At 27.9% G+C, this 27,407-nt stretch overlaps 2 protein-coding genes and 1 pseudogene across 2 annotated transcripts; all 3 read left to right on the top strand.

Annotated features, from left to right (window-relative positions):
• The first annotated feature begins 4,431 nt into the window (after positions 1–4,431).
• LOC132930416 (protein obstructor-E-like) lies at positions 4,432–19,722 on the top strand. The gene is made up of 7 exons (XM_060996287.1): positions 4,432–4,632; positions 14,300–14,377; positions 14,445–14,502; positions 15,719–15,855; positions 16,055–16,249; positions 17,122–17,311; positions 18,473–19,722. The coding sequence occupies exons 1-7, from the start codon at positions 4,575–4,577 to the stop codon at positions 18,510–18,512; spliced, it is 756 nt and encodes a 251-aa protein (XP_060852270.1). The 5' UTR covers positions 4,432–4,574; the 3' UTR covers positions 18,513–19,722.
• On the top strand, positions 19,051–20,698 carry LOC132928857 (uncharacterized; annotated as a pseudogene).
• A 1,602-nt stretch (positions 20,699–22,300) lies between these two features.
• On the top strand, positions 22,301–25,090 carry LOC132931050 (uncharacterized). The gene is made up of 5 exons (XM_060997248.1): positions 22,301–22,968; positions 23,353–23,461; positions 23,702–23,806; positions 24,692–24,850; positions 25,013–25,090. The coding sequence occupies exons 1-5, from the start codon at positions 22,301–22,303 to the stop codon at positions 25,088–25,090; spliced, it is 1,119 nt and encodes a 372-aa protein (XP_060853231.1).
• The last annotated feature ends 2,317 nt before the right edge of the window (positions 25,091–27,407 follow it).

Here is a 27,407-nt window from a genome sequence, read left to right as displayed (position 1 = left end):
GCGGTATAAGTGTCAATAATTTTAAAAGTATCTATTACATTGATTAAAAATATATTTTATAGAAACATTAGAAACATATTTTTATGACACTCAGAATAGAATATTTATTTTTACGTGTTTACCTTGATTTGTTTCATTATTTTATAATCACAGATTTTTAAAATAAATTGTTATATAAATATAAATCTATATTTATAATATAAAAATAAGTATACGTAAACATAACATGGTGATTTTATAAGTATAATATACAAAATGTAGAATGCAGAATTAAACCTATAGATTTATTTATAGTTGTAAATTTTAAATTTCTTTGATTATTATTTTAAAATAATATTGTTCAATCGATATCGCCATAATTTGTTTTATACAAAAGGAAATAATTTTAAAATATTTAAATAATTTATATATAAAAAAAAAACCAGAATCATAAACTTAACGACAAGGTGAAATAATACGGACCTATTTATACCGGTTCCACATAATATAATATGATCATCTTAGAGAATCACTACACAATGACTGGATCAGTCTGGTTAGCGTTGGTTGGTATCGATTCGTCGAGTTTTCCTTTATACATATAAATGTGTATACCTTAAGAAGCTGTCACGATAGAATTTATTGTCTTTGTCCATTTCGCACGGTTTACGTAGCATACAAACATGGGGATCTGTATATTTCTAAAAACACAAGGTTAACATGCGTTATACTGCAATATAATAGATCCATTAAAAACATAAAGGGAAAAACGTAGTATAAATCCTCAAGAGGGTTTTTATTTTAAATAATTTAACTTTATAACAAACCACGAAACATATAATATATATATACTTTCTGCAGCTTCTCAATCATTAATGCGAGGTAAAAATTGTACTTCAAAACTTAAATACAGAACAAATTCTGTAAATGCATAATACGATTATACGATAATTATATTTATGTAACGCTTAAACATTTTTATCACAATTATATTCGTAAATTATACAGAAATTCAGAAACCAATTTTATTATTAATACTTAATAGGTGTGTGGAGCGCCCGGAGCATAAACAAAGACGATACAATCTAATTCTATAGGAAGTCGTCTATACATAGTTACTTCATTAATTGTTTAAGACTCCGAGGTCCACATAATTAATAATACATTTTATATTTAGCGGTGTTTTAATAATCACTACATATCGTATCAATTCGTACGTTATTACTATATTGATTCGGATATAATAGCGTGCAAAAGATTATAAAATATCGAGATAAAAAATTCAGTTAAACGAATCTGAAAAACAAGTAACGACAATAATATTAATGTATAATAATAGTATAATACTGAACGCTTATAACAAAACGTGTTTTTTCCTAATCTCTCAAAATGAGATTAACGATATTTTAGTTAGTGCTGTATTTTAATTGATGGTCATTAAGGTTGTGGGATTAAAAATATAGAATTAGCATCGAGTAAATATTTTTACTAATAATCTTTGATAAAAATAACCCTGATGAGTTACTAAATTTTTCAATCACCATATTCTCCATTTTCACCATATCACCATATCTCCATATTCTCAAGCTTATCGTGGACCAATTGTTATCCTTAATACACAAATCATTTTTTTAAGCACCTGTTAAAGTGTTAATACAATGTATACCTAAAGGCTTAATTTTAAATAAGTCATAGCTGTATGTAAAGCCTATGAACTATTCATCTACTAGGTATTTTTCTGGAAACTACATATAGTTTATATTATGTTAAAACGTTAAAAAAATAAATATTATGTCTTTCAGATAAATATATAAATAAATATATTATATAAATATATACCTATATGAATAAATAATAGATAAGTACAAAATTCGTGCAGCTAATAAATGTGCATAGATAATGTGTATATTTCGGTAGCCAAAATAAAATGTCGAGGAAAACTGTTGGAATATTGTAAAATCCATTAAAAATTTATCACGTGTACATACACGTGTATCAGATTTGCATGTTCTATTGCAGTTATGTTTATTAATTGTTTATGAGTTCATTATTTAATTAAAATGCATTTTTACTATCGTCGATCAACGTTTATTGATGAGAAATTCGGACCTTTTACTAGAATATAATTCTGTATTTATATAGTGATATCATATTATAAGAATAACGAAAAACAATAAACCTATTAATGACATTAACTAATATGAGAAAATCAGAAAATTAATTCAAGTAATTGCATACAACATCGACGGTCGCAGGAACGCGTGGAAAACGGATGTGCATCGTTTAGGTTTACACACGACGTGACCGTGTGTTTTCGATTAAATTAAATGCACACGCCATACACTGGTGCCAGGTGAAAAGACCAGTCGATGATGAGCGGTGCTCGGCGACCTCGTGTCGAAACTTCCGATGTTCGGCGGCAACAGGTAAAAATATGTATGATATGTCCATCCGATAACGCACATTACGGAGAAAAAGATGTATACATATATAGTAGTAGGCATGTTCGTTTTAAATTACGAGTCTTATTCGACTATAAGAAGATACACGCGACTCGCGGGTAAATTATACTTATATTGATGCAACCATAGTAAAAAATTGTATTAAATATATTAAGTGCTTACTTGTACCTGTACACAATACAGATATGAATATTATGTATAAAACTCTGTCGCGGCGGCGGCGCGTCTGCCAACATGTTGTCGTCGACCTTGCCTTGACGCCGTCGACGACGACGACGGGTGTCGTATTCGCCCCGAAGCCAGTAAGAGAGGGGGCTGCAGAGACGAATAAAAATAAAATTTAAATTAACATAATATATATTTTTAATATAAACCTACAAAAAAAAACACCGTCATCGAAAGATACCTGTATGGCAATACGCATGTATAGGTAGGTACAATAACTATAAGACATGAATTTAAACTAAAATTGCTTTTATCTTCGAATGCTCAAGAACATAATTATTATATTGCTTTTCAAGCATAAAATTCGTTTCATACATCAAAGAAAAATGAAACTTTTACTTGATTTTTTTTTTAAGTGCTTTTTTTATATATATATATATTTTCCATTTCGTCGTATTCAAATGATGAAAGAAATAGTTTAAGATAAACAATCTCTAGTCTAAAGACGACAATACCGAAAATAAGATCTTATTGTAGATTTGAAGATTTTATATTTATGGCCCAAATTTATTATTGTAATAAATGTCAAACCATCTAGAATTAAGTTCAAAACAATTATCAGGCTAATAAATAATACACACGATTTACGTAAGAAAATATTTTATGCATGATAAAGATAAACACTAAGCTATAGTAAATAAATATAGTTATGTATAATTTTAACCAACTATGATTTTTTTTAAATTTTTTTTGACATGTTTAATGCATTTAATCAATACTACTGCTGTAGTTGCAGTTCCTCGATCCTCACTACGACTACACGCCATAAATATAATATAGGTAATATGAATGCATAATATTATCTGAAATACCTATGGATATTACTACATACGATACCATTATGTTATATACCAGCAATATTACCTATTTAATATGAATATACAGAGTGATTCGTCAATTATTGTATCCTATATATAATAATAAAGAATTTTTAAATTCTTAAGTTCAGTGTAATGCGTGACGGAATAAGGTTAAAAACAAATCTCCACATCGCACCATGATGGGCGTGATGGTAACAAAATACAAATACTATTTGCTGAACCGCATTATCTGACGGATCAAATGAATTCTTCCAGCCCCCTCACCACTACTTAAAACCTACTTACATTTTTTTTATAACTTTTAAGAAATATCCTGGACCAAGTTCTGTTTTTCAAATAAAAATAGCCCTTTTCTTCCCATAAATTGTGTAGCAGATGACTTTTTCAAAAATGTTGTTATATCTAAATCGGAATTTGAACAAGTTAGTTTTGAATTCTTTAACTTTGTATGCTACGATAATATAGGTCTTTGCGATGACAGGTTTGAACGATATGGCCTCATGGCTATGATTATATTTTGAAATTCAGAGTATTTAATAGAAATCTATTACTTACATTAGTTATGTTATAACGTCTTATAATATGTAAAAGTTGTCGGAGTAAAATAATGCATTGGTTCTCGTTCGAAAAAAATATGTATGAAAAACAAAAAAAAAATCTATATATTCGAAAATATGGGTCCTCGATACTTTGAAAATTACAAAAATTGCATTTTAAATAAATGTATTAATAAAGAAAGAACGGGGGTGAGCACATGCTTGGAAAATCACTCTGTATATCTCTAGTATATTATTGTATCGGTGTGCATGTGCTCGGGCGAGATGGAAGAATGTTGTTCGGATCATCTCGCGCGCGCGTTATGCAACTTTTGATAATGTTATGGCGGACATTATAATATTGTTATATAGTCGTGTGCGTATTATATCGTACGCGGTCCTTCCTCGTCCCACCGCTGCAGCAGCAACACGGACAGACACCGTCGCGACGACGAGCACGCGCGGTCGATGCAGTGCGTTTTTGTCGCTCGAACCGATTCATCCGAATACGTCTAACGGACATTATATTAAAATATTATTACGTTTGTGTTATGTTTCGCGTACTCGTCGTCGTCGCGGTGATCGCGGCCACGTCGGTCATTTATGCAGGTCAGTGCACTACACATCACATTATTAAATATATTATAATAATATTATGTTCTATCTCACAATGCGGCCAATAAGGGCATATATTATTATATTTTACCAACGAGTTACAACAGACTGTTTTGACTACCGCTGTTGCATACGCGACGAGGTGACTGATCGTGACTAATGTCTTCATCAACCAAATTACTTTATAAAAAACTAGACTTGAATTTCGAATTCATTTTTAGATAATTTTTGTGGTTTTTAATTTAAATTAAAATTTAAAATTATTTATTGATATTATAATTTTTAAATTGTCACGCAATACTGATTGAATTGTTAAATTATTTTTAATCAAAATCTCAACATTATTTTTCTTTTTCGATTTATATAATACCTATCACTTAGATTTTTTCGATTTTAAATTTGATTTTTACTTATCTACGAGAAATCCCCGTCGTCGTTCACGCGTTCGTATTCGTCATAACTCGCGGCTGTGAAACAGACCAAAGAAAACTAAATATTAATTATTTCTCATTACCTATTGGTGAACAGTATAACAGTAACTATTTACTATTATTGAATTCTAAATTTAAATTATTTTATTTTTATATTTCAAATGTATTTGTATATAAAAATCATAAAACGATTGGTATAAATAATTATCGGTTTAAACTTTTTTCGATTTCAATATAAATTTTCAATATCATTGAAAAAAATTCGATTTTGATATTACTTTTGATTTCTTTAGATGGTTTTTTTAATAAGTGGTGGATACAGAGACGTGCGTTGCCAGTTTGACGAAACTGCTGCACGGCATCGTTCCCTCGGAATGGTAATCGCGCGCATTTTAATACCTATTTACATTTAATAAAATAACATTAATAACGCAATGCAACTTCGCCAATAGTGAAGAGACAACAGTGGTTCATAATATTTTATTGTCTATAACAGATGCGTATGCGTTTCGTAATAGGTCGTATCGCGTGTTCTGTAATATTTCGTATTAATTCTGTTTCGGCTGCAACTGTAATTTTGCCGGATTACGTATTCGGTGGACGAACGGACGAGCACAACACAAATCATGCGCGCGATGCTGTTGTGGCGTCGTCCTCTTAAAACTACTTATTTTTTTTTTCTGTTTGCATGCGTACAACACACTCAAAGTATTTATCGATCCGATTAAACGATTTTTGCGACGATGTTCACACGCAAACGTGTATTATAATACTGTATAATATTGTAATATATTATATATGTGTTCTCGAACGCGCGAGTTTTTCGATTATTAAGACTTTCACATTCAGATTGTTCACATTATACATCATCTGTTCATCTATCAATTCGCGATCGGTTTGCGTGCACCCATGCGGCGGTGTATTTATATTTCGTTTCAACTGTACCGCATAATAATAATAATAATATCATTTCCACGGACGACCCATATTATTGTTATGCTTATAAAATAATGCGCACGACCTTCTCATCGAAAACAAATTTTTTTTAAAAATCGGTTTTATTGCGCTATTATAGGTCGACTGTCGAGTGCGGGTTAATACGCAGTTTTGTAAGCACAATGTAACATTTTAATAACGGCACAATATATAGAACGCGGTTGATAAACGTTAAGTAATAATAATTGCATTGTATTTGCCACGTTTGGTTGATGTGCATCGTTATTATAACATTTCAAAAAGATCCGCATGCGAGTATTCTCCAGCAATAACTATAAAATATAATTATACGTAATTTCTTAATATTGCGTAGGAAGCGTATAATAGGACATTAGGATTGAAATTGGACTTCTGAAACATTATAAATCGCGATTAGGTGGTGCACTCCGGTTGTTTCGTGGGAGTCGTAGACAATATAAAATATTATAATCCATTACAGCTTGTCGTAATTTGCTTTCTTATGTAGACTGTATGATGGCCAACATTTGCATTCATGATAGCTCAGAATGATTAAATACGTCATATTAAAATATGAGATGACATTGTTTAAGTAAACAATTTCTTTTTTTCCGAACAAAAAGAAATAAATTATTGCCCACATGGCTTAAAATAAATCATTCGTAAAAAACTGTATTTGTCGAGGAAAGTCCATTGATTTCAAAATGAAATGTCAAAATGTACTTGATAAATATAATATATTAATGATTCAATTAACTTTAGTTACTATTTTAGATACATTTAAGATTGTCTGTTCAAAAAATCAAGTCAAAGTACTAATATTAATTCAAAATAAAAAAATTTGAAAAAAATTATTATTTCTTTAATCTCACTAGATCTTTCAGTACCTTCTTATTTCAAATAATAGTCGATCTCGAAAATAAATTGAGTATAAATAATGTATCAGTAATAAATCACACTTTTTATATTTGTAGAAAATCAATTGTTGTTCGTCAGTAGCTACACACATATTAAAAATGTCATAGGTATTGCACTTTCAATAGGCATTGAAATTATTAAACAACATAGAACAATTACATTTATAGGTATAACTGTATCAATACATGTCAATTTATCAAATGATTTACGCTGCTACTGACGAATAATAAGGATTGTAGGTGGAATAAAATCTTTGTTTGTTATAAAAATAAATATATTTTTTTTTTTATCGGACAGCTAAATAAGCCCTTACATGGAGTTAAAAAATATGAAAACAATATGATCAATCTGATCAAGGTTAATTCTGATTCGGAGGTTTTTTTAGAGAAATTGAACGTATAATGAAATTTCACTTAATCGGTATATTATCTTTAAAGCTTTTCAAAGCTTCCAGGCGTGGAATATAACGTATTATAATTTATTATTCAAACGTGATTCTTTAAATTTGCAAGGACAATATTTTATCGGATAATCGATATCGCCCAAGGACGAGGTCCTTCGAGATAATCATTAAAAGGCATCACTGGCCATTTGCCCAAAACCACGACTACAACTTATACGAGACATCTCGATCACAATATTATAAAACAAAACCTTAACCTTTAACTTTTAAAATCAGTTTTAATTTTTCAAATACCTATGGCATAATTTTTCGCTCGTCTGTATCACGCAACACGGAGATGAAACGTTTGATTATTCTGACTACTATATACGAATATTAGAATTAAATTATGAACGCCTATTATATACGTATATATTATTATTAAATTTTCCCATAACATCTTTAGGAATAATATAATTGTCGGCATTAATCATTGCATTATATTATTCCGTCTTGGAATTTATGAGCTACCGTGCGTGGTATGATCTCCTTCCGTATGTATAATAAGCTAAATTATATGGCATTATATGATCATTAGTCAGATTTAACGGCGATCATGATATTATATCCAATCGAGTAGAATTCTTCGTTAAATAAATATACATTTTTCATTCAGACACGTTCGATAGATAGGTATACATATATTATTAAGTATTATTATCGTTGACGATTCGACCTATCCGTATTCTCGGCCATTTACATTCAATGGACGCAGTTTTTGCAAGCGATTTTCTACGATATATTTTAGCTTTATATTGTATAACTGTTATACTATAACTATAACATATGTGTAATGTGAGTCTCATTTATCAAGACAACAGTTATTTGGTTAATATCGTAATATGTCCGTCATCGGGGTAAAAAAATAAAACACTTTATTCGATGAATTTATTTTGTAATTATATATGACTATTTTTCGTAGTTTTATAATAACTATAAATTATAAATAACTACCTAGTATCGATTTTACAATGGTATATCCACGGCAATTTCAGGATCAAAAAAATCAAAATCATTAGACATAATATGAATAATATTATAAAATCTCTTTCTCTTAAAAACAACGCTTAAATTCATAATTACAAAATAAATTTTAAAAATTATTTATAATAAATACTAGATTTTGTATTACGTATGTTATATATTTTTATTTTTTGTAAAACCATTTTTAAGGACTGTTATCCTAAATATAATCATTTACTAAAAATTTTTTACTAAAAAATTACTCGTTTAAATTTTAAATTAGGTATTAGAGTATTCAAAATAATGATAAATTAAATAATTACAGTAAAAAAGGGGAGGTTCATATTTGAAAAATAGAAGTTTGAATCGCCACAGTACTCTCCTTAAGTACTACAAATAATCTCAAGAACTTATAAACATGGTTGTTTAGTTTATTTAAAAATATCAAAAACCAAAATTTTAATAAATTAAATTAAAAAATGAAGGTACGTATGCTTAGTGAATCACCCTGTCTATATATAGTTATAAGGGCCACTAGATAGCAGCCCGTGGACAAACCTTATCCAACCCGCAAACAAGATATATTTAAATTATTATTTTTACGATTCATTAAACGAGGTTTCTATTTTTTCCGACAAGTTAAATATAATGCGAACATGGTAACTCGATATTTATCGAATACTTCACAAATCCTTCATTGTGGAGCCCTCAAAAAATATTAATAGATGATATCCGGTATATAGGGATGAAGTCTATTTAAAAAACAAAAACTATTATAGCGATAAAAAAACGCACCGATTAAAGTCGAATCCCAACACTTTCTTCTACTCGGGCTACGATGATGACGATGATAATCAGTCGCACACAAACACCGTTTTTAAATCACACGCACGCGTATTGTTTGCACATGATTGCGAGTGGATATGTGCACGCGGCCCGGTCGTTATATAAGTGACTATATTATTAAATATTAAAAAACCGCGAGCTCATCCTCGCCGGAGCCGCCGCCGCTGCAGCGTGATTACCTCGGGCTGGAATCTCGACCCGACTTTAACCTCCGACACTCGTGTGCTCCGACGTCGCATCAACAGTCTCCCCTTTTAGTCGTCACCGTGGCCGTGTTCCCTCACCACCCCCTCCCCGAATCGAAACACGACACGGAATCGTTTGGACGCCGTTGCGCAACGTTCCGCCGCAAACCTTTCGCGGATCTTCACGCAGCGGGCGCAATCCACGACCCGTTTCCGCCAGCGTAAATGTATCTATTGTTTGTTTGGTCCAATCTGAGATGGATAATAAATAATAATAGTATTCATTAAACCGACGAGCACTTATATTATTTACATCCCACGCCGCCGTCATTGTGTGTACTGCTCACCACCTGCAGCAGTCGGGTAATACCCGAGAAACGAGATCCCGCGCCAAAATTCCTCAAATGATTAATAAACTACTAGTCGAACATCGTCATCGAATTTTGTTGTTTCATGTTCCAAAACACTGGTTTTGCGCTCCGATCCGTGTGCATAATAGTTCAATAAATTAGTATAATATATTCTTATACGTGGTCGTTAATTACTGTAAGCTGACGCGTGTTTTATATACCAGACAAACGACTATATGTATATAATAAATTAATAACACATAGATACCAATACATCGCAAGAACTGAAGAGATAAGTCACTACTATACGTCTATTACACTGCTGTAATATTTTTCAAAACGAATACAACTTTCATTGAAAACTTATTATTTAAATTATCATAATGTGGAAATAATATAGATAGGTACCTAAAAACAATTTATAATATATATATATATATTAATATTAGGTATATTTATAAATTAATGTATAAGTTTGTATGGAATCTATGGATTACTAGACCAATTGCCACCAAATTTTGCACATATATTGTCTGAGATTCAAGGAGTATTAATATTGTTTCATTTTTCAACCACTATTGATTACCGTGCAATGCCTCTAAATGTTACTAATTTGAATTTCGGTTTGGCTCAAAAATCGAATAATTTTTTTTGTTAATGTATAGTGGGATACCGTTGGTAACGAGTATTAATACTTACATTAGATACTATTCGTTGTTAATGACTATAATTTATTCAAGTATTTATATTATAAATGTGTACATATGATTTAAATATCAAATATGGATATTTAATTACGAGTCTGTATTTGACAAAAATTAAAATCTACAGAGATAATAACATTATGGAAAAAATCAACCGTTCAATTTATAATGATTATGATTTATACGGTTTAAATAATATTTAGAAATACATATAATATGTAAAATAGTATAAACCCGTAAGAATAAAATTGGGAGCATTGATTGTTATTGATTCTTATAAGTTGGTTTTCAACTGAATTATAATGTTCAATAAACATATAATAATAATATAAATTTACAAAAACATAATAAATTATGCCTATGCGTGGATCTAAAGTGTAAATATAATATAATAATAACTAATAAGTTACTCAAAAAGTGATTTCAATGATCATCTACGTAATTATTATTTTTTCCATCGGAAAGACATACTGTTATTTAACGTTTGTAAGACCAATGACAATATATTATATACTAGCAGACCCGGCGAACTCCGTTTCGCCACCAGATTCGTTTTATGTAACATTTACATACTTATATCTCGTCAAACCACCTGTTGGATAGTCTAGTGCCGTGGTTTTTATCTATATGAAACAAACAATATTACGAAGTGTTATAACCTAGTTGTTTACAAAAATCTTAAATTTGAGATAAGATATTTAATATTATACTTTTATGGTATACTACCTGTTTGGTATAAGGTTATCAAAAGTAGTGCAGTAAAATGTTGGATAAGCAACGCATCTTTCGGGTTCTATGATATTTTGCTTTGCACAATTTAAATTATCATCGATTGAAAATCATCATTTGCCTACATTGCGTTTGATACGTATTTTATTTTTGTTCGTTTTTTTTTCTAGGGCATTGTCGGGGCTATACAGTTGGCAATATTATAAAAATTAAATTCACCTATTTAGCCGTAGTATAAACAAAAATATAATATACTCTTATTTATTTAAGAAAAATATAAAACATTTTTATAAAACTAATAAATTGTATATTTACCATAATTTGCATTAGCCACTTGTTTAACGCAGTTCGGCAGTACAATAAATTGGAAACATTATATTCAAATTCTTAGAAAACTCAGATCAACGAATCAACTTTACATAATACATTATAATATTAATTATAAATTATAATATTATACCTACTCGATCTACTCATTACTCATTATTGCCCTGTAAATGACAGATTACAGATTTTATGATAACGCGCACTTGTAACAAACACATGATATTACAGCAAAATGTTAATAGTTATTAAATTCGAGCTACGGTTTGCAGTCAAGTTTTATCCGTAAACATTATTTATTTATAATGACATGTCGATTGCATGCTACTTCAAGTAAATCGTTTAACCTTTTTGATCGTGTGCAAATAAGCGTAGAACAACGTTTCAGTTACACGAATCGTATATATTGTCTTTCAAACGAATTTTACTCTACATCCTTTCGTTTACGTCATGTAAGCTGTTTCGTAGTTATGAATAAATCGTATATGGCACGTTTATGTTTATTGTACGCGTTTTTGACACATCCGAGATGATACTGCCTAATTAATCAGTAAAATATAATATAATTAATCAAAACTTTACAAAACACGTAGCCATTATTAATACTTAATCATAATATGTAAGTATATACAACGATAATAAATTATTAAAACTCTTAAAAAAAAAATTAATAAGACTATACGCGTTCAGGCATTCTTACGATTTCTTATACCAACCATTACCAGGACCACAAAGACGCGTGAAAAATGATCATTAAATAAGGTAAAAATAAAAAGTTTGTACGTTTGCGCCATATAGGTAAGTCTACCATAAAGACAAGGCTAAAAGTTCAACTAGTATAATACTGTTTGAAAACAAAACAAAACATAATATTAATATTAAAATAAGTAGATATAATGTTTTATAGTTTCAAATGTCATCGTGACGAGAAAAGTGACACGGCAATTATTATTACTCAGCGTAAAAGGTTATCGTCAAAGCTATAAAAACTTTGGCATTACAACGCGCCGTTTTACATAACAACAAATAATATTACTTCTGTAATCCTATAACATAATAATATATTATACTAACATAGTACCGAATATCAATATCGAATTTTGTCATTGTGTTCAAACACGACTGTATAGGATGTAGTCCGCAAATACTGCAGTGCACGTATATGTATACATGATACACGCGTACTATTATAATACGCCTATAATAATACTTCTAAACAGTGTATAAACAACGTGCAACGATCATAATTCAAAACGCGCAAGTCTCCGGGTGGTCGGCGCGTGGTCGTCGGGCGACGCGTATCGGCGTATTCACGAGAAAAGAACCATAAATCGCCACCCGTTGTGTAATAATTAATAACAACGACGTACAAACGTTTAAACCGATATCGTAATAATAATAATATTATTATCATAATACTCCGCCGACCGTATGCAGATACGATGATGAATAACGTACATTGCCTGATACGAATTTTTCCCCGCCTGTTCAAGTATATTTAGACAGGCTACGACGTTATAGTACTATAATAGTATTACTATTTCGCCGGTAGGATGACTACGATGCAGACTTAAGTTTTACCGTATGTACTATACTATGAAACTTCCATATAACGAACTCCGTTTTACGAAATTTTCTGTTTAACGAAATATTTTTAAGAACTATGAGCTTCATTGTTAATGAATACGTAATTCTATTTAACGAATTCCTCCATACTACAATTTTTTTTTGTTACTTATTCGACTTCGTTATATGGAAGTTTCACTGTATATGCATGTGTGTGATTTTTGTCTCGTGCCTTTGGGCAGAGTAAAATGACCGCAGTAACGTCCAAAAATGTAAAAAGTAAAACATTAAATCGATTATCCTGATATTTTGTGTATTATGACTGTATTTTGAGTAACTTTTTTTTTATCGTTAGTATTCCAAGTCGCTTGGAAAAAAATAATTTTTATAATTGTTTTCTCGATATTAAAATAGCATTCTCGGGAAGAATATAGCTAATATAAATCGTGTATGAAACAAAAAATGAAATATAATATGACTTTTTAATTAGTAGTAACTATTTACAACCACTACGTAATTTTATATTTTATTTAACTATCCTAAATACCTATAAAATATATTAAAAATACTTCAAAATTGATGCAGCAAATAGTTAGGAAAATAAGTAGCATTTAATTATTTTCTATATAGATACTTATTATACAAATAGTGTTTTTTCTATAATTATTTTATTGTGTGATATAAATATTAATCGCCGTAAATTTTATATCTGAATGAAATCAGTGTTTTTATAAGATTTTATTATTTTAAGTTTTAAGACATCGCGCGGTACAACACAACTTTTATTACACGTGGATTTTATTGTCTAATAGTATTTTTTTTACCTACCAAAATATTTATTTAAATTTTTTTTAAATAAATAAAATTTATTATTTGTATGTTATAAATTAAAAATGCGATATATACGATTAATTATGTATAAATACACGCGTTCACAGACATTACGTTCTCGATTCGGAGACACATACATACATAGTAAACTCAAAACAGACGCAGTCAGTCATGTGTATTGAGGGGGAGACTTCACCAGGGTGGGGGAGTGTAGTTATGTGGATCTAGCGTGTTTGTGAGGAGAGGAGAGTCATTGCAAACACATAAACGACAGAGGTCACATACAGAGAATAATATGAAAACGTTTGCTCTGGTCGATTCATCAATAGTCTATACTGCATCACCTTTATCATTTATTATAATATTGTGGATAGATATTATCGTCGGATCGCATAATTTATTATATTAACATTTGCAGGTGGTGTAACGCGTAGGACGGTCAGGAGGCAGCGACAGTACTTGGACAACGGCGGATACGATCGCGACGCGGCCACAAGTATGTAGGCAACACTGCATGAAATTAATAGTCGGAAAAATGTTTGTGTAATTTTTGACGTGTTCAGGTAGTAACGTTTGTCCAGAAAGAAACGGACGGTACCCGTTGGGCAATCAGTGCGACAAGTGAGTTTTGACGTATGTCATTATGAGTAATAACATTATCGCGAGTTGGATAAAAAAATACATAATAGATAACGTAGGTACGTGTGCATACTATTGCACAGACATAACGTCAACGCGCGTGATATAATAATATAGTACGACGATAATTCAGAATATAGCTCGATCTATGTATATGAAACAATAAAATAGATAACATAATAAAGTATAAATATTAAAATTAAAAATTAATTGTTTTCTTTTATTTTAAGAGTCATACTCCATATTATGTTACATTTATCATTATACTAAAATAATTGATGATACAGTGCTGATTTAGGAACTTATTTTTATTTGGTTTATTATTAATAGTGTATTTAAAAACCTAATAGTTATTTTAGATATATAATAGGAAGTACAAAAGAATTTTTTTTTTTTTTTAATTAGTTATATATTTTACTATTTTTTACTGTTATAATTGTTAAAAGTTTATTTTCTGTTTTAAATTATGCCATACTTATTTTATTTCATTTTAGTTACCAGAATATTTCTGTGAGAATTTCAAACTAGTAGTTAATTAGTTATAAGTACTTACGTAAAGGTTAGATGAATGTAGAAGTGGATCAATGTTTTTCTACACCTACCCTGTGCCACTCTACTACACTCATCTACATTTTTGTTACTAATTAATTACTCTTTTTTTCGAAATTCGATTTTTACATAATTCATTTTAAATATATTATAATAGTCATTTTTGAACGAAAAAAATTCGATTTTCGTGAACCATTTAAAAGGATTGAAAAGAAACCTAAAACATTTCTCAAGTATCAAGGTAATGAATGAAAACTTTTCAAGAAAATAAGTGTGTACCTATAAAAGAATAACGATGTATAAATTTTAATGTATGTAGGTAAATAGATTTAAAAGATAATAATAGTAAATAAGATACGAATCAATTATACGAAATACACAGTAAAAAATTTCATTATAGTACATGATATAAAATGAAGTTTAAAATTATTTATTGTTATTATTCAATTATGGTATATAACACGATTCAAAAGTTTACTGAAAATGTAATTTAATTTTATAAAATGTAATTGTTTTTTATTATTATTATTCTTTTATAACCACCTCATTGTTAATTTTATTTTAACGTCGTCGTTTTTACTCACTGTAATAACTTTTACAATATTTTTTTTTTAAGATTTTTGTTGAAATAAAATGTATGTTGTATTAGATATTTACAATGCGAGAATGGCGTACCCGCAGAAAAGCTATGTCCCGACGGACTGTTCTTTAACTCTAAGTCATCGATATTCTCTTACCCGTGTCAATATCCACCAGAAGTAGATTGTGAGGGAAGAACCCAATTGCGTAAGTTTTATTTAAAATAATAACTTATTTATGATTTCCATTTACAGTACGAGGATAATGAATCATGATTCTAAATTAGTTATTTCAAAGCTTCAGATTTGATAGGAATCAGCGGTGGAGTTATACATTATTTTATGTATTAAAATTCAGTGATAAGTAATGCCTTAAAATTAAAATTGTTGCTTTAATACCTTTACAGAACCCCCGCAATCCACCAGCGACTGTCCAAGACAGTTCGGTTACTTTCGGCTGGGCGACGAGACAAAATGTGGTCAATTTCTTAATTGCGTAAACGGCATAGGATATAAATTTGATTGTCCTGAAGGATTGGCATTCAATGAGTTGACGTTTAGATGTGACTGGCCGGATCAGGTAGACACGTGTGACGCAGAAGGTAAACTATAATTTAAAATATACACGTTATATTAGCTACAATAATATAAATAATACAACATGTAAAAAACTAAAACCGAAGTCAAAATCTATGCTAATTCGTATTATACGAATAGTGTATACCTACTGCAGACGCATACACGCATAATAATATAATGATATATTTATACACATTGGTATATTATAATGAGTGGTGTACAAATTGATTAATATTATTATGCGCAATGCGCATCAATGAGAATCACACTTATAAATCCAATTCCCCATGAATTTACACTTGGCGAGTGTTATTAGTTTTCACAAATCTAATTAAGTATTGAATATTTGAATTGAATGCATACATCGAGCATGAAGTGAACGAACATTAAACATTTAAATTGACGATCTATGGTCCCGGTCTGTTATTATAAATACCAAATACAAGACCAATTTATAATATAATTAATCTGCGTTAACAGAGTTTTATGGAAATACGTCAATATAATAAAATGAGATGAATATTGATCGGCTTTCCTAATTATTATATTAGACAGTTTATTTTTGAATATAACTACCTATAAATTCAATAAACCGTATTAATCGTTGACTACAAAAATGTTGATAGCGAAGACTCAAACCCGAAATTACAATACCGATGACTTTTTCTAGTTGCAGTACCTACCTACATATCACGCGGCAATTATACACGAATAAAAAATTTAAAAAAAAACCATTAAAAATCTCATATAATATCATATTTGAAATAGGAATTACATAACAAAAATCACGATATGTTATGAAATTATTTCGTGTTCAGTCAAATCTATATAATCATAGTAAATATAAATAAATATATAAATATATAATTTAAAATTTAAATTATATTTGTTTTAGCATTTCTTGGATTCAGATGCCCACCTGAAGAGAACCCGCTGGAAGGTCACAAGCTCCATCCTAACTCTATGGATTGTCAAAAATTTTACCTTTGCGTTAGCGGTAGGCCTAGGCTATACAATTGTGGAACAGGACTAGGGTTCAATGAACTTATTGGTGCTTGCGACATCAGGGAAAACGTAACTTCGTGGTAAATATAAATAAAAACATTTTTATCATATTTAATATTTATGTACAAAATTAAATTCGAAATGTTTACGCACCTTCTAGGTAATTTATATAAAATCACATGTAACGCAATAAGATTTTCTCATACCCATGTTTCAACATTTAAATGATTAGATGAAATAAAGTTTAATTGAATATTTTAAAAAGAATTTATTCATACCTAAGTTTATAAAAAATTTCACTCTAATGGAAAAAGTGGTATTTTCGAATTTTAACTTGTAAAATTAATTTGTAACTAAATTGTACACTTATAATTTGTAAAATATGATTTTTTGATTGTATGGCCATATGAAGCTAGGAAAATGTACAAAAAAAAAACAATTTTAATTGCTAAAACGAGTGGTACTTACATACATTTTGGCATTAAACTTCGAAATCGACATAAATATAGAGCTTTTATATTTAGCAAAAGAAAAAATGTTAAATGTATGATTTTTATGTTAGGAAGGCTAAGAAAATGCGCAAAATAAAAAAAAAAAATTTTCTGTTAGAGCATATGTTGCAAAATTATTTATATCTATAGCACAAATTCATACAACTTCCTTAAGTAATTCACATTAGGAAATCATAAAAAGTACCTTCAAAAAAAAATAGTAATAATAATACAATATTTAAAATTTTAAGTAAATTAAGATTATCATAAACATTAACTTTTAAAATAAACTTGAGTTTTTATGCGAAAAATCAATTGAATTTATGACAGCAGAAAGTGAGTGAAATTTTACTATAAATATAAAAAAATTTAATACAATAAAATTGGTATTAAACGTGACATAAATTATTTAGAAAAATATTTTATTAGATGTATAGTAACATTATTGGTTTAACGTTTAATTCACGTATAATATGATATTATTATTATCCCTGTACAATGTTATCGTTGAAAAATCCATTATCGATAAACATACTATAAATATTCAGATTCCTATTCTGCTTAGTAAAAAAATATACATTTTTTAGTATTATACCTGCTTTGGCGTTTTATAAAATCATATTATAATTTGGTACGCCACGTGGTTTTCGATTTGCCATAGTCATAACACCTATAATAACCAATATGGATAATGTCTTATAAACACGAGAATATAAATCAAAATATATTTGAATTTTTATGTTTTTACAGTTACTCCAGAACACCAGATAATTTTGTTCGACTAGGATGATATTTAAAAAGCGTATGGACAACTATTATAATATGAATATCAATGGAAGTTACCTTTTATTTCGACTTGCTCCTGTCGGATGAACACACACATGAAACTATAACGGAAGTGTAATAAGCTGTAATGTGACTATAATACTTTATTTTATTTTACCCTTGTTATAATAAATTAAGTTTTAACCATCATATGTGCCAATAAACAATTTCGTTAAAATCTAAATTGTATCTAGTTTACGATTCCTTTAAAAATTACCAATTCTTCATGTTATTACAAGTTTAATATAAAAAATATATATATATATAAATAGTATTGTTTGTTGTTATATTTAATATTAAACTTTTTTTTTTTATGTCAATAATATTGAATATGTATTATTATTATTATATAATTAATGTAATGTAAACCAAGTCGATTTACTTGAATGTGTAATATTATATATTTGATATGTGTGGTAACAATAAAATGGTTGGTACCAATGACATATTTTATTTCATGTGTTATTTTAATGAAATTCTTAAAAATATTAAGATAATGACACATGAGCTACAATACTCATACCTACAAATTTGATGATATTATGTAAATATCTTATTTTATAAGACTCTATGTAATTTAATAAAATAGTATGCTTTATTATTTTATATCGTCAATTATGTTTTAAGACTTAATTATAGGTTATAGAATACATTTTGTGCCATATATCACCTTAATTCTCAGGTGGTCACCCATCCAAAAACAAACAACCTAAGTAGCAGCTTAACGATATACCAGCTATAGTGTCTAGAATGTTCACTCCGACACTTCATACAAAAATAACACGAACTTTGAGTTAACGATTTTAACGACGGTACCTACAACAATCAAACTTTACTAATTTGAACAAAGGGTTGCAATATACCTCTCCACTCACCAGTGAGCTACGTGCACGCATTATCGGGTTAGACTAACCTTACTTTTGAATAAGGGTTGCAAAATTATCGCAGTAACTTGTATTTATATTTTATATTAATTAATAATGTACCTATTAGTTTTGTATTTTATTAATTTAGAAAAGTTTTATAACAACTGTAGCGTCAGTTTTTATTTTTGTATAAAATTATTTATAAATATTATACCTATTAATTAATGATATTGTATTGATTTTATTTAAGTAATTTATACAACAACGTATTACTTTTAAACTAAACTAATAAAATAACTATGTACAATTCTTGCTATATTTTTACTTCAATATTTTTAACTAGAATATATTATTTCTGGCTTGCATCAAAGAAGTTGTAAAAAAATATTGCGAGCTACCTGAAATAATGATACAATTATCATTAAACGCATAGCATAATACAATTTTACTGATTATTATAAATATTAAATAATACTTACTACTTCATAATTAATTTGATATTTCATTTTAATTTTATTAACAATTCCATAAATTTTCTTTTATAAGGATTTACTTTTACTAAGTTCTAAATATAATTGAAATAGCAATAACTGCTTTTCATTGTATTGAAGTAATCTATGTTTACTTTACAATGAAGAAATAAAAATAAAATATCTTAATAAGAAATTACAGAATGAAATCATCGAACTATAGGCATTTAATATTAAAAAATTAATTGAAATTTCGTATAGCAATATTGTTCATCCTCTCATTGATACAACTTTATTTCAGTAACAAGATTGATTTAAAGGACTTAGTTCTGTGTCAAGAAATTTTGAATTTTTACTTCCATAAAACATATTTACCTACCATGAAAGAGTCAGAAAGAGTCATCTTGTTATGATTTTAGATCATTTTACAATAATGATGTGACATCAGATTTAATAAGACTAATTATTTTATTAAAAAAGTTTATTTGAAATACCAAAATTCAAACAATTCAAGAATTGATATTTTTTGTTATTGAAAATGATCTTTCACCCCTTTATAGTAAAATGCTTAATGCTTGTATTATATATTTAAGTCTTACAGTTATTATCGCTGCCACTGAAAGGTTATTTTCCAAATAAAAACTATTAAAAAATTATCTTCGAAATTAAATTTTTCAAGAAAGACTAACTGCTGATCTAAGTATAGTATACTTATTACTTAATATCAAAAAATCGAGAATAAATGAACTTTATCTTGAAAACTAATAAATGACTTTGCAAATATGAAATGTACAAAGAAAAATATATTAAAATAAAACCAATTATATAATATTTAAATTGATAGTTTATTTTTGTTATTTAAATTTTAATATAATAATATTGTGTTAAAATTTAAAAAATAAAAGTACCTATTACCGTTTTTAAATAAATTATTTGCTTTTTAATTAACTTGACTACTAGTTGGTGAACTGTATAAAATTATAATGAACATAATATTATCAAAATTACTACTATACTATTTGAAAAAAATGTTAAAAATTTGAAAACATAAATTTTAGCTTGCATTAGGACCTAGGCCACCTAGGGGCCTACCAAAGGTTAGTTGCGGCACAGTAACTTTATGTTTAGTATGTAAATTTACGCGTTACCACTCACCGCTTGTATTTATAAAATAATATCCAACCGAATGTCTAATTTTTTCTTCAGACTTAACTTTAATTTTGGAACAACGCGACTGGCTGGCTGCACATGCATGCAATCACGATGGTAATGAAAATCGAGTATATACTATTACAATATTTATAATGAAATGTTTCATAAATACCTCTTCTAGCTATAAATGTTATGTTTACTTGATTATACAATGAATTACTGATGGTTTTACAAATATTATATTATAAATATACAAATTGTAATACATAAATATAGAATGACAATATCAGACGGTTCAAAATCGATTATCGTATCTATTACAATATATAAACGATTTATCATTGAATTCAAATTTAACACATTACAACGTTACGTTCGTATGTATACATTATTAATTACTCGAAATTGAATGTATACGATTGGTAACCCTCCTCCCTGGACCGCAAGGGTCGTAACCCAATGATGAGTATTGCAGAAAGGGTTGTTAAACTGTGTTTATAAGGACGGATTACCTAATTAATATTTCTGATCAGGTGACTAATCACTTTAAAGAAGTGGAAGTTATATTAAAAATGAAGTATTAACAAAATTATTATTATTTTTTTTACAATTTTGAAATCACTTCTTGACAACAGTTTATTTATATATATACTTGTATTTTATATTTAATAAGTACTATTTTTTTTCCATTTTCAATATTTCCTCAAATCATTTGCCTATAGATTACATCCACAATAATGAATAATTGAAACACTTTTTTTCCTAAAATTGGCGCCACTGGTAATATGATGTAGGTTTACATTAATTATTAATTTTTCAAAGACTTAAATGTATAGGGTACAAATACAACATAAGTATTTACCAAAGCTCCAAGGTTAGTATAATTATAATATTTTGATAGCATTTTAGTATGTCAATAAAATTTAAAAATAAATAAATAATATTATAATACTTCCCTCGGAGGTCAGTATAATATAACAAAAAAATAAAATTGTTAAGTAAATAATATATAAATTAGTGGGGTTAGCCCACGTTAGTACCAGTTCTATACTAATGTAATATAAATAGTAGTTAATTTTGCATAATTAATTAGGTCTTACATAATTAAATGCGAACCTTTGGACTAGTTATGGCCTGTAATTATATAAAATATTTTATATATCTTTACGTGTCAACATTAATTTATACACACCAGGTCGGCGTTAAATATTAAACTGAAAAAATTATTACACTCAGTATGCCCATAGTGACACTAATGACACAACATGGGACACATAGTTGATATATTTTTGAAAAAGATGGGATGCAACGACGACCGCAGTTATGACACAATGTGTCTGGTAATTTTTACCTACTGTGAGTTAGCCGTCTCTCTGTTCTTTGCAATGTTGACTTACCCGTCGATCACCAACTCGAAAGAAGATCTATCAGTTCGCCTCTACGGGCTACTATGCTTCCTTATCGAAAGTCATATTTTCATTTTTATAGCCATCCGGTTATATTATCAGTCACAATATCGCGATATGTACCAGCGTACGCTGAAAATAGGAATCCCGGAAAACTTTAGACAGAAAATCGCGATGCTGATCAAACACTACTTTATTATATCGAACGTATTCGTAGCAGTTTCCATGTTGTACACGATTTCAATGGATTGGGTGCAGATGGGCGATCCATTCACGTTTCCTTTCGTAGACGTTCTGCCGATAAAAACGACAAACTTTGCTATTTACATGTGCAAATATATATTATACACTTTGCCAGTGTACATCGCACACATAGAAACTTGTTTCTTAAATGTGACTTTTATGTATTCGACGGGCATTATGAAGAGGTATTTTCAGATACTCGACGAACAGGTCGAAGAAGCGATAGTAAACAAAGATGAACAGAAATTAAAGATCGCGATCAAACGCCATCAAGAAGTGTTGAAGTGAGTTATGTTTAATACTCGTATAATTGTTAAAGTACCTATATTATTTGATGACATGACATATGACTTAAAGTTTCTGTCGGACAAAGAAAAATATTTGAAATAGATTAAACTTTCCTATTTATCCAAATTTAGCCATCTAATAATTATGGTAGGTACCATAAATATATATCAGGAGTCTCACATATTAGCATATATTTGTATACATACCTACTCGTATTTAGTAATGACTTTTGAATTTATCTATAATAACTTGTAATATCTATAACCTACAATAATTATACAAATAATATCGCCCATATACACAAAAGCGTAAAATTGAGAGAAACTAAAACAAAAAAAGCTTATAATATCTAAAATTAACATTATTTACTGTATTTTTAGATTTTTCGATGATATGAAGACGGGATATGAGAAACCAATATTATTTACTATAGAATTCTGTGGATTGTATGTTGGTTTGACTAGTTATTTCAGTAGTTTAGTCATACAGGTGTGTGGTAGTAATATATTTGATTAATTTAATTTATAGTTTAAAAAATATTTTATAAATAGAAAATTTAAAATATTTCGAAACATTGCAACCCTATGCATTTGCAGTGCAAGTATTAACTTTCTATTCAATCCTTAAACCAAAATTAAAATTAATATTCTAAAAATAAATAAATAAAATAATTTTAAGTCTTGCAAGAATATAATACTATATTATTAATTATACTTATATTATGTTTAGGGTTATATTCACAAAATAATATTGGGATTATGTATAGTTAGTAGTATGGCGTGCCTCTTGACAATCATAATTTATTGCATTAATGCAAGTAATATGTATGATTTAGTAAGTATTTATATATAAATTATCTATGTGTATAGTTATTTTATTTACAGCATGACAACTCATAAGGTAAACACTCGTTTTCTCGAATATTACTAATGTTTTTAGAAATATTTTTCTTAAATTTCATCTTTATTATTTTTTAATAATATAAAAGTATGACGATAAAATTTGGTAAGAAATATTGTTTTACGATGACTTCAAATTATGTATAAAACAAATATTTCCAAGAACCATTATAAGAACCTTATATTACACACATAATTTTTCATATAACGATTGTTTGCCGTGTATATACAGGGTGGTTCTTTTATCATACAACACTCATAATTCCAAAAAGTATTCATGTTTCTGAAAACATTTTTTTAGATAGTTTCAAGTTGTTAAAAAGACTACGTCTTTATTAAAAAATTATATTTTTAAATATTTTTTTAAGTTTTTTACTTTTTTGAATGACAACATAGAGTTTTAATTTCATATTCCAAAGCAGAATAATTTTCTGAGTGTTTTGATACATAGAGTGGTATGGGGTTACCTCGCAAAATACTTGTCCACTACTCTGCTTGTCTAAACTTTAAATGTGTATAACTCATAAACTACTCGTCCTAAATTCGATTTTTATGTATCAAAATACTCAGAATACTTCTGCTTCGGAAAATGAAATTAAAATTCTATGTTGTCATTCAAAAAAGTAAAAACTTGAAAAAATAAAAGGATAAAAAATATTTAAAAATATAATTTTTTAATAAAAACGTAATATTTTTAACAACTTGAAACTATGTAAAAAAATGTTTTCAAAAACATGAATACTTTTAGAAATAATGAGTGTTTTATAAATTAATCATATATATACTTACCAATATATACATAATTGTTTTAACTTTTCAGCACGATGGTATATTGAACGCACTTTTTGAACATCGTTCATGTTTTTCTCGAAACAATTCATTTAAAGGTCTTATTTCAATAATGATGATAAGAGCCACAATACCATTAGAATTTAAAGTTGGTTCCGTTTTTACCATAAACTCAAATCTACTTTTAAAAGTGAGCAGTGTAATTATTTATCTATTTTAAAAATTATAATCAACATATAATTAATATAATAAGTGGTTCCAAAGTTTGTTTGGAATACTTAAAATTTCTCACTTGTTGTTTATTAGAAAACATAAATTATAATAGGTATACGTACATTTGTATTTATTTCAGATTCTAAAATGTGTGTATACGGTATTTAATGTATTATTAACTTCAATCAATCGCAAATTTAAAGAAACTACAGTATGAAAACAAATTATACTGTCAAATTAAATGATTTTTAGTGATTATAACGATAACAACTTTTTTATTTATAGTTCTGAAATATTTTTTAAGCCTAATTTTATTTAAAAATGTTTTATTTTATTTTCATCCATCTATTTCAAATCTTAAAGTGTCTTCGCTTATGCTGTGTTTACATCTTGTCACTACTCACCACCATCATTCGACAAATGTCACAATCCAAATGCTGTTTTTAAAACTTTTCACGAATCAAATTTATAAATGCGGTAGAAAAATTTTTTGAGTGACTGTATTATATTCATTCTAATTTCTACACAAGTAATTATAGGTACACAATCGTGGTATAATTAATACTTAAAATCAGACTACACCTTGGAGTACACCTAGTGATCTACTAAATTCACTTTTATACAAGATTGATTATGTTTATATTTTAATATTTACCTGCTTTTCCAATTGTCCATTATCAAATGCTAGTAATATCTTAAACAAAAAATTAGAACTTTACTAACAAATAAGGCTTAAAATAATAATAATAATACAGCATTGTGGAAAGGCTATTTAAATACGCCACTATCGTCAATAGAATTCCCTGATAAAAGTATAGTGTTAATTAATCTATCAAAGTTTGATATTAGTGAAAGAGTATAAGGTTACTAATTTATAGTACCTATAAATATTTATCTACAATTGAATACAGTATTAAATTACTGCTAATAATGAAATAATTATAATACATTTGTATTTTGAATAGGTGCCAAAATTTTAAATTATCTACAATTTAAAATAAAATAACTTTTTTTTGTTAAAATATGTATGAAATGTTACAAACCCATAATATCTCTAAAACCATGACATATTTTATATTCGTCATAAGTTATGACTCATAACGTACAACTCGTACAAGTAGTAAATAATGTGGGTATTAACAATTAAGTAGATAGTATAGTAATAACTGGATTCTGTAATTATATACCTTTTCTACTGTTTCGGTGATTGCAAATTGAATTACATTAGTACGATACTTTAGACTATTATTACTATTAATGATTATTGACGTATGTAGAATGTAAATATAGGATAACCAATAGGTCACAATTATAAAATTATTACGCAAATATGAACAAATATTTGTTTAACATATTTTTTTTGAGGCAGTAAGAACTTTTAACATAAAAAACTTTTAAACTAAAAATAAATAACTCAAACACTATAGGTAGTTATTTAACAAATTATATTTCATAAATTATTGTCAGATAAATTATTTTATTTAAATAAATAAGAATTTATTTTCTCTTGAAAATAAAATGTACAAATAATATTTTAAAACAAAATAATATAAAATCATAGTTTTTGTTAATTTTAATTTTCTAAAAACTACCTAAAACGTATAAATCGAACCATTGTAATTTACATATCATTTCATCGTGTCCCACTTTATGGTTTTTATTTTCAGTTTTGAAATTTTAAATGATCATAAAACTTTAATGCCTAATAGTTATTATTAGTTAGTATTAAGTAGAATAAATTTTTTTATATCCAAATCAATAGAGTTTATCTGTATAATAATAAGTATTAGCCATACGTGATTATTGATTATTATTTTTACTACATTTTATCTGTACATTTTATCAATTTTTATTTTTTACCTACTATTTAGATTGTTTTGAAATTTTATCCTATGTAGATATATTTTTAGTCATCTAACTTTAATACTAGTATCTATTATTATATTATCTAAATCGTATTTCTCTAAAACTATATAAAAATAATGTCGTGTACACAACTTTACAATTAGTAGTGTTGAAAAAGTACCTAGTCTAAATACATGTTTGATATTATAATATGATACGTATTATACTAGTATTAAACTATTAAAAATGTAATACTATTAAATTGCTTAAATTGCTTAATAACTTAATTAGTACAACATATAAATTAACTATCGTTTATATTACATTAATACGTAAAGTGTTTTTAACTTGTGCTAAATTGCAATTTTGGTAATATATAGTTATTGATAAATATCTTAAAAAATTATTTAAACCTTTTTAATTTGCTTATACGCTGTCGTTGTACATGATACACTATAGATAAACATTAATTGTATTGTAAATAAATTGTAAATATTATGTTTAAACTTACTCAAAGCCGCGGTATCATACTGAAATGTGTTTTGACAAATTTGTAACTTTGTGGCGTACATATTATTACATTTTTATTTTCATGACCAACTAGACGCCTCTATAATGTTTCTATTATGTATTTATTATATTTTATAATTTATGTATAAATATAATGAGAATAATGATCGATCTCCAAT

This window comes from Rhopalosiphum padi, chromosome 4, assembly GCF_020882245.1.
Source record: "Rhopalosiphum padi isolate XX-2018 chromosome 4, ASM2088224v1, whole genome shotgun sequence".
Taxonomy (NCBI): domain Eukaryota; kingdom Metazoa; phylum Arthropoda; class Insecta; order Hemiptera; family Aphididae; genus Rhopalosiphum; species Rhopalosiphum padi.
This window is presented reverse-complemented; position numbering and strand designations above follow the sequence as displayed.

Excerpts from the sequence above, each read along its gene's own strand:
- LOC132930416 (XM_060996287.1), top strand. The coding sequence starts at position 4,575 with ATGTTTCGCGTACTCGTCGTCGTCGCGGTGATCGCGGCCACGTCGGTC. Across the intron at positions 15,856-16,054 it reads TGAGGGAAGAACCCAATTGC|AACCCCCGCAATCCACCAGC; the intron begins GTAAGTTTTATT and ends ATACCTTTACAG. Across the intron at positions 17,312-18,472 it reads AGGGAAAACGTAACTTCGTG|TTACTCCAGAACACCAGATA; the intron begins GTAAATATAAAT and ends ATGTTTTTACAG.
- LOC132931050 (XM_060997248.1), top strand. The coding sequence starts at position 22,301 with ATGGGACACATAGTTGATATATTTTTGAAAAAGATGGGATGCAACGAC. Across the intron at positions 23,462-23,701 it reads TCAGTAGTTTAGTCATACAG|GGTTATATTCACAAAATAAT; the intron begins GTGTGTGGTAGT and ends TATTATGTTTAG. Across the intron at positions 23,807-24,691 it reads CAAGTAATATGTATGATTTA|CACGATGGTATATTGAACGC; the intron begins GTAAGTATTTAT and ends TTAACTTTTCAG.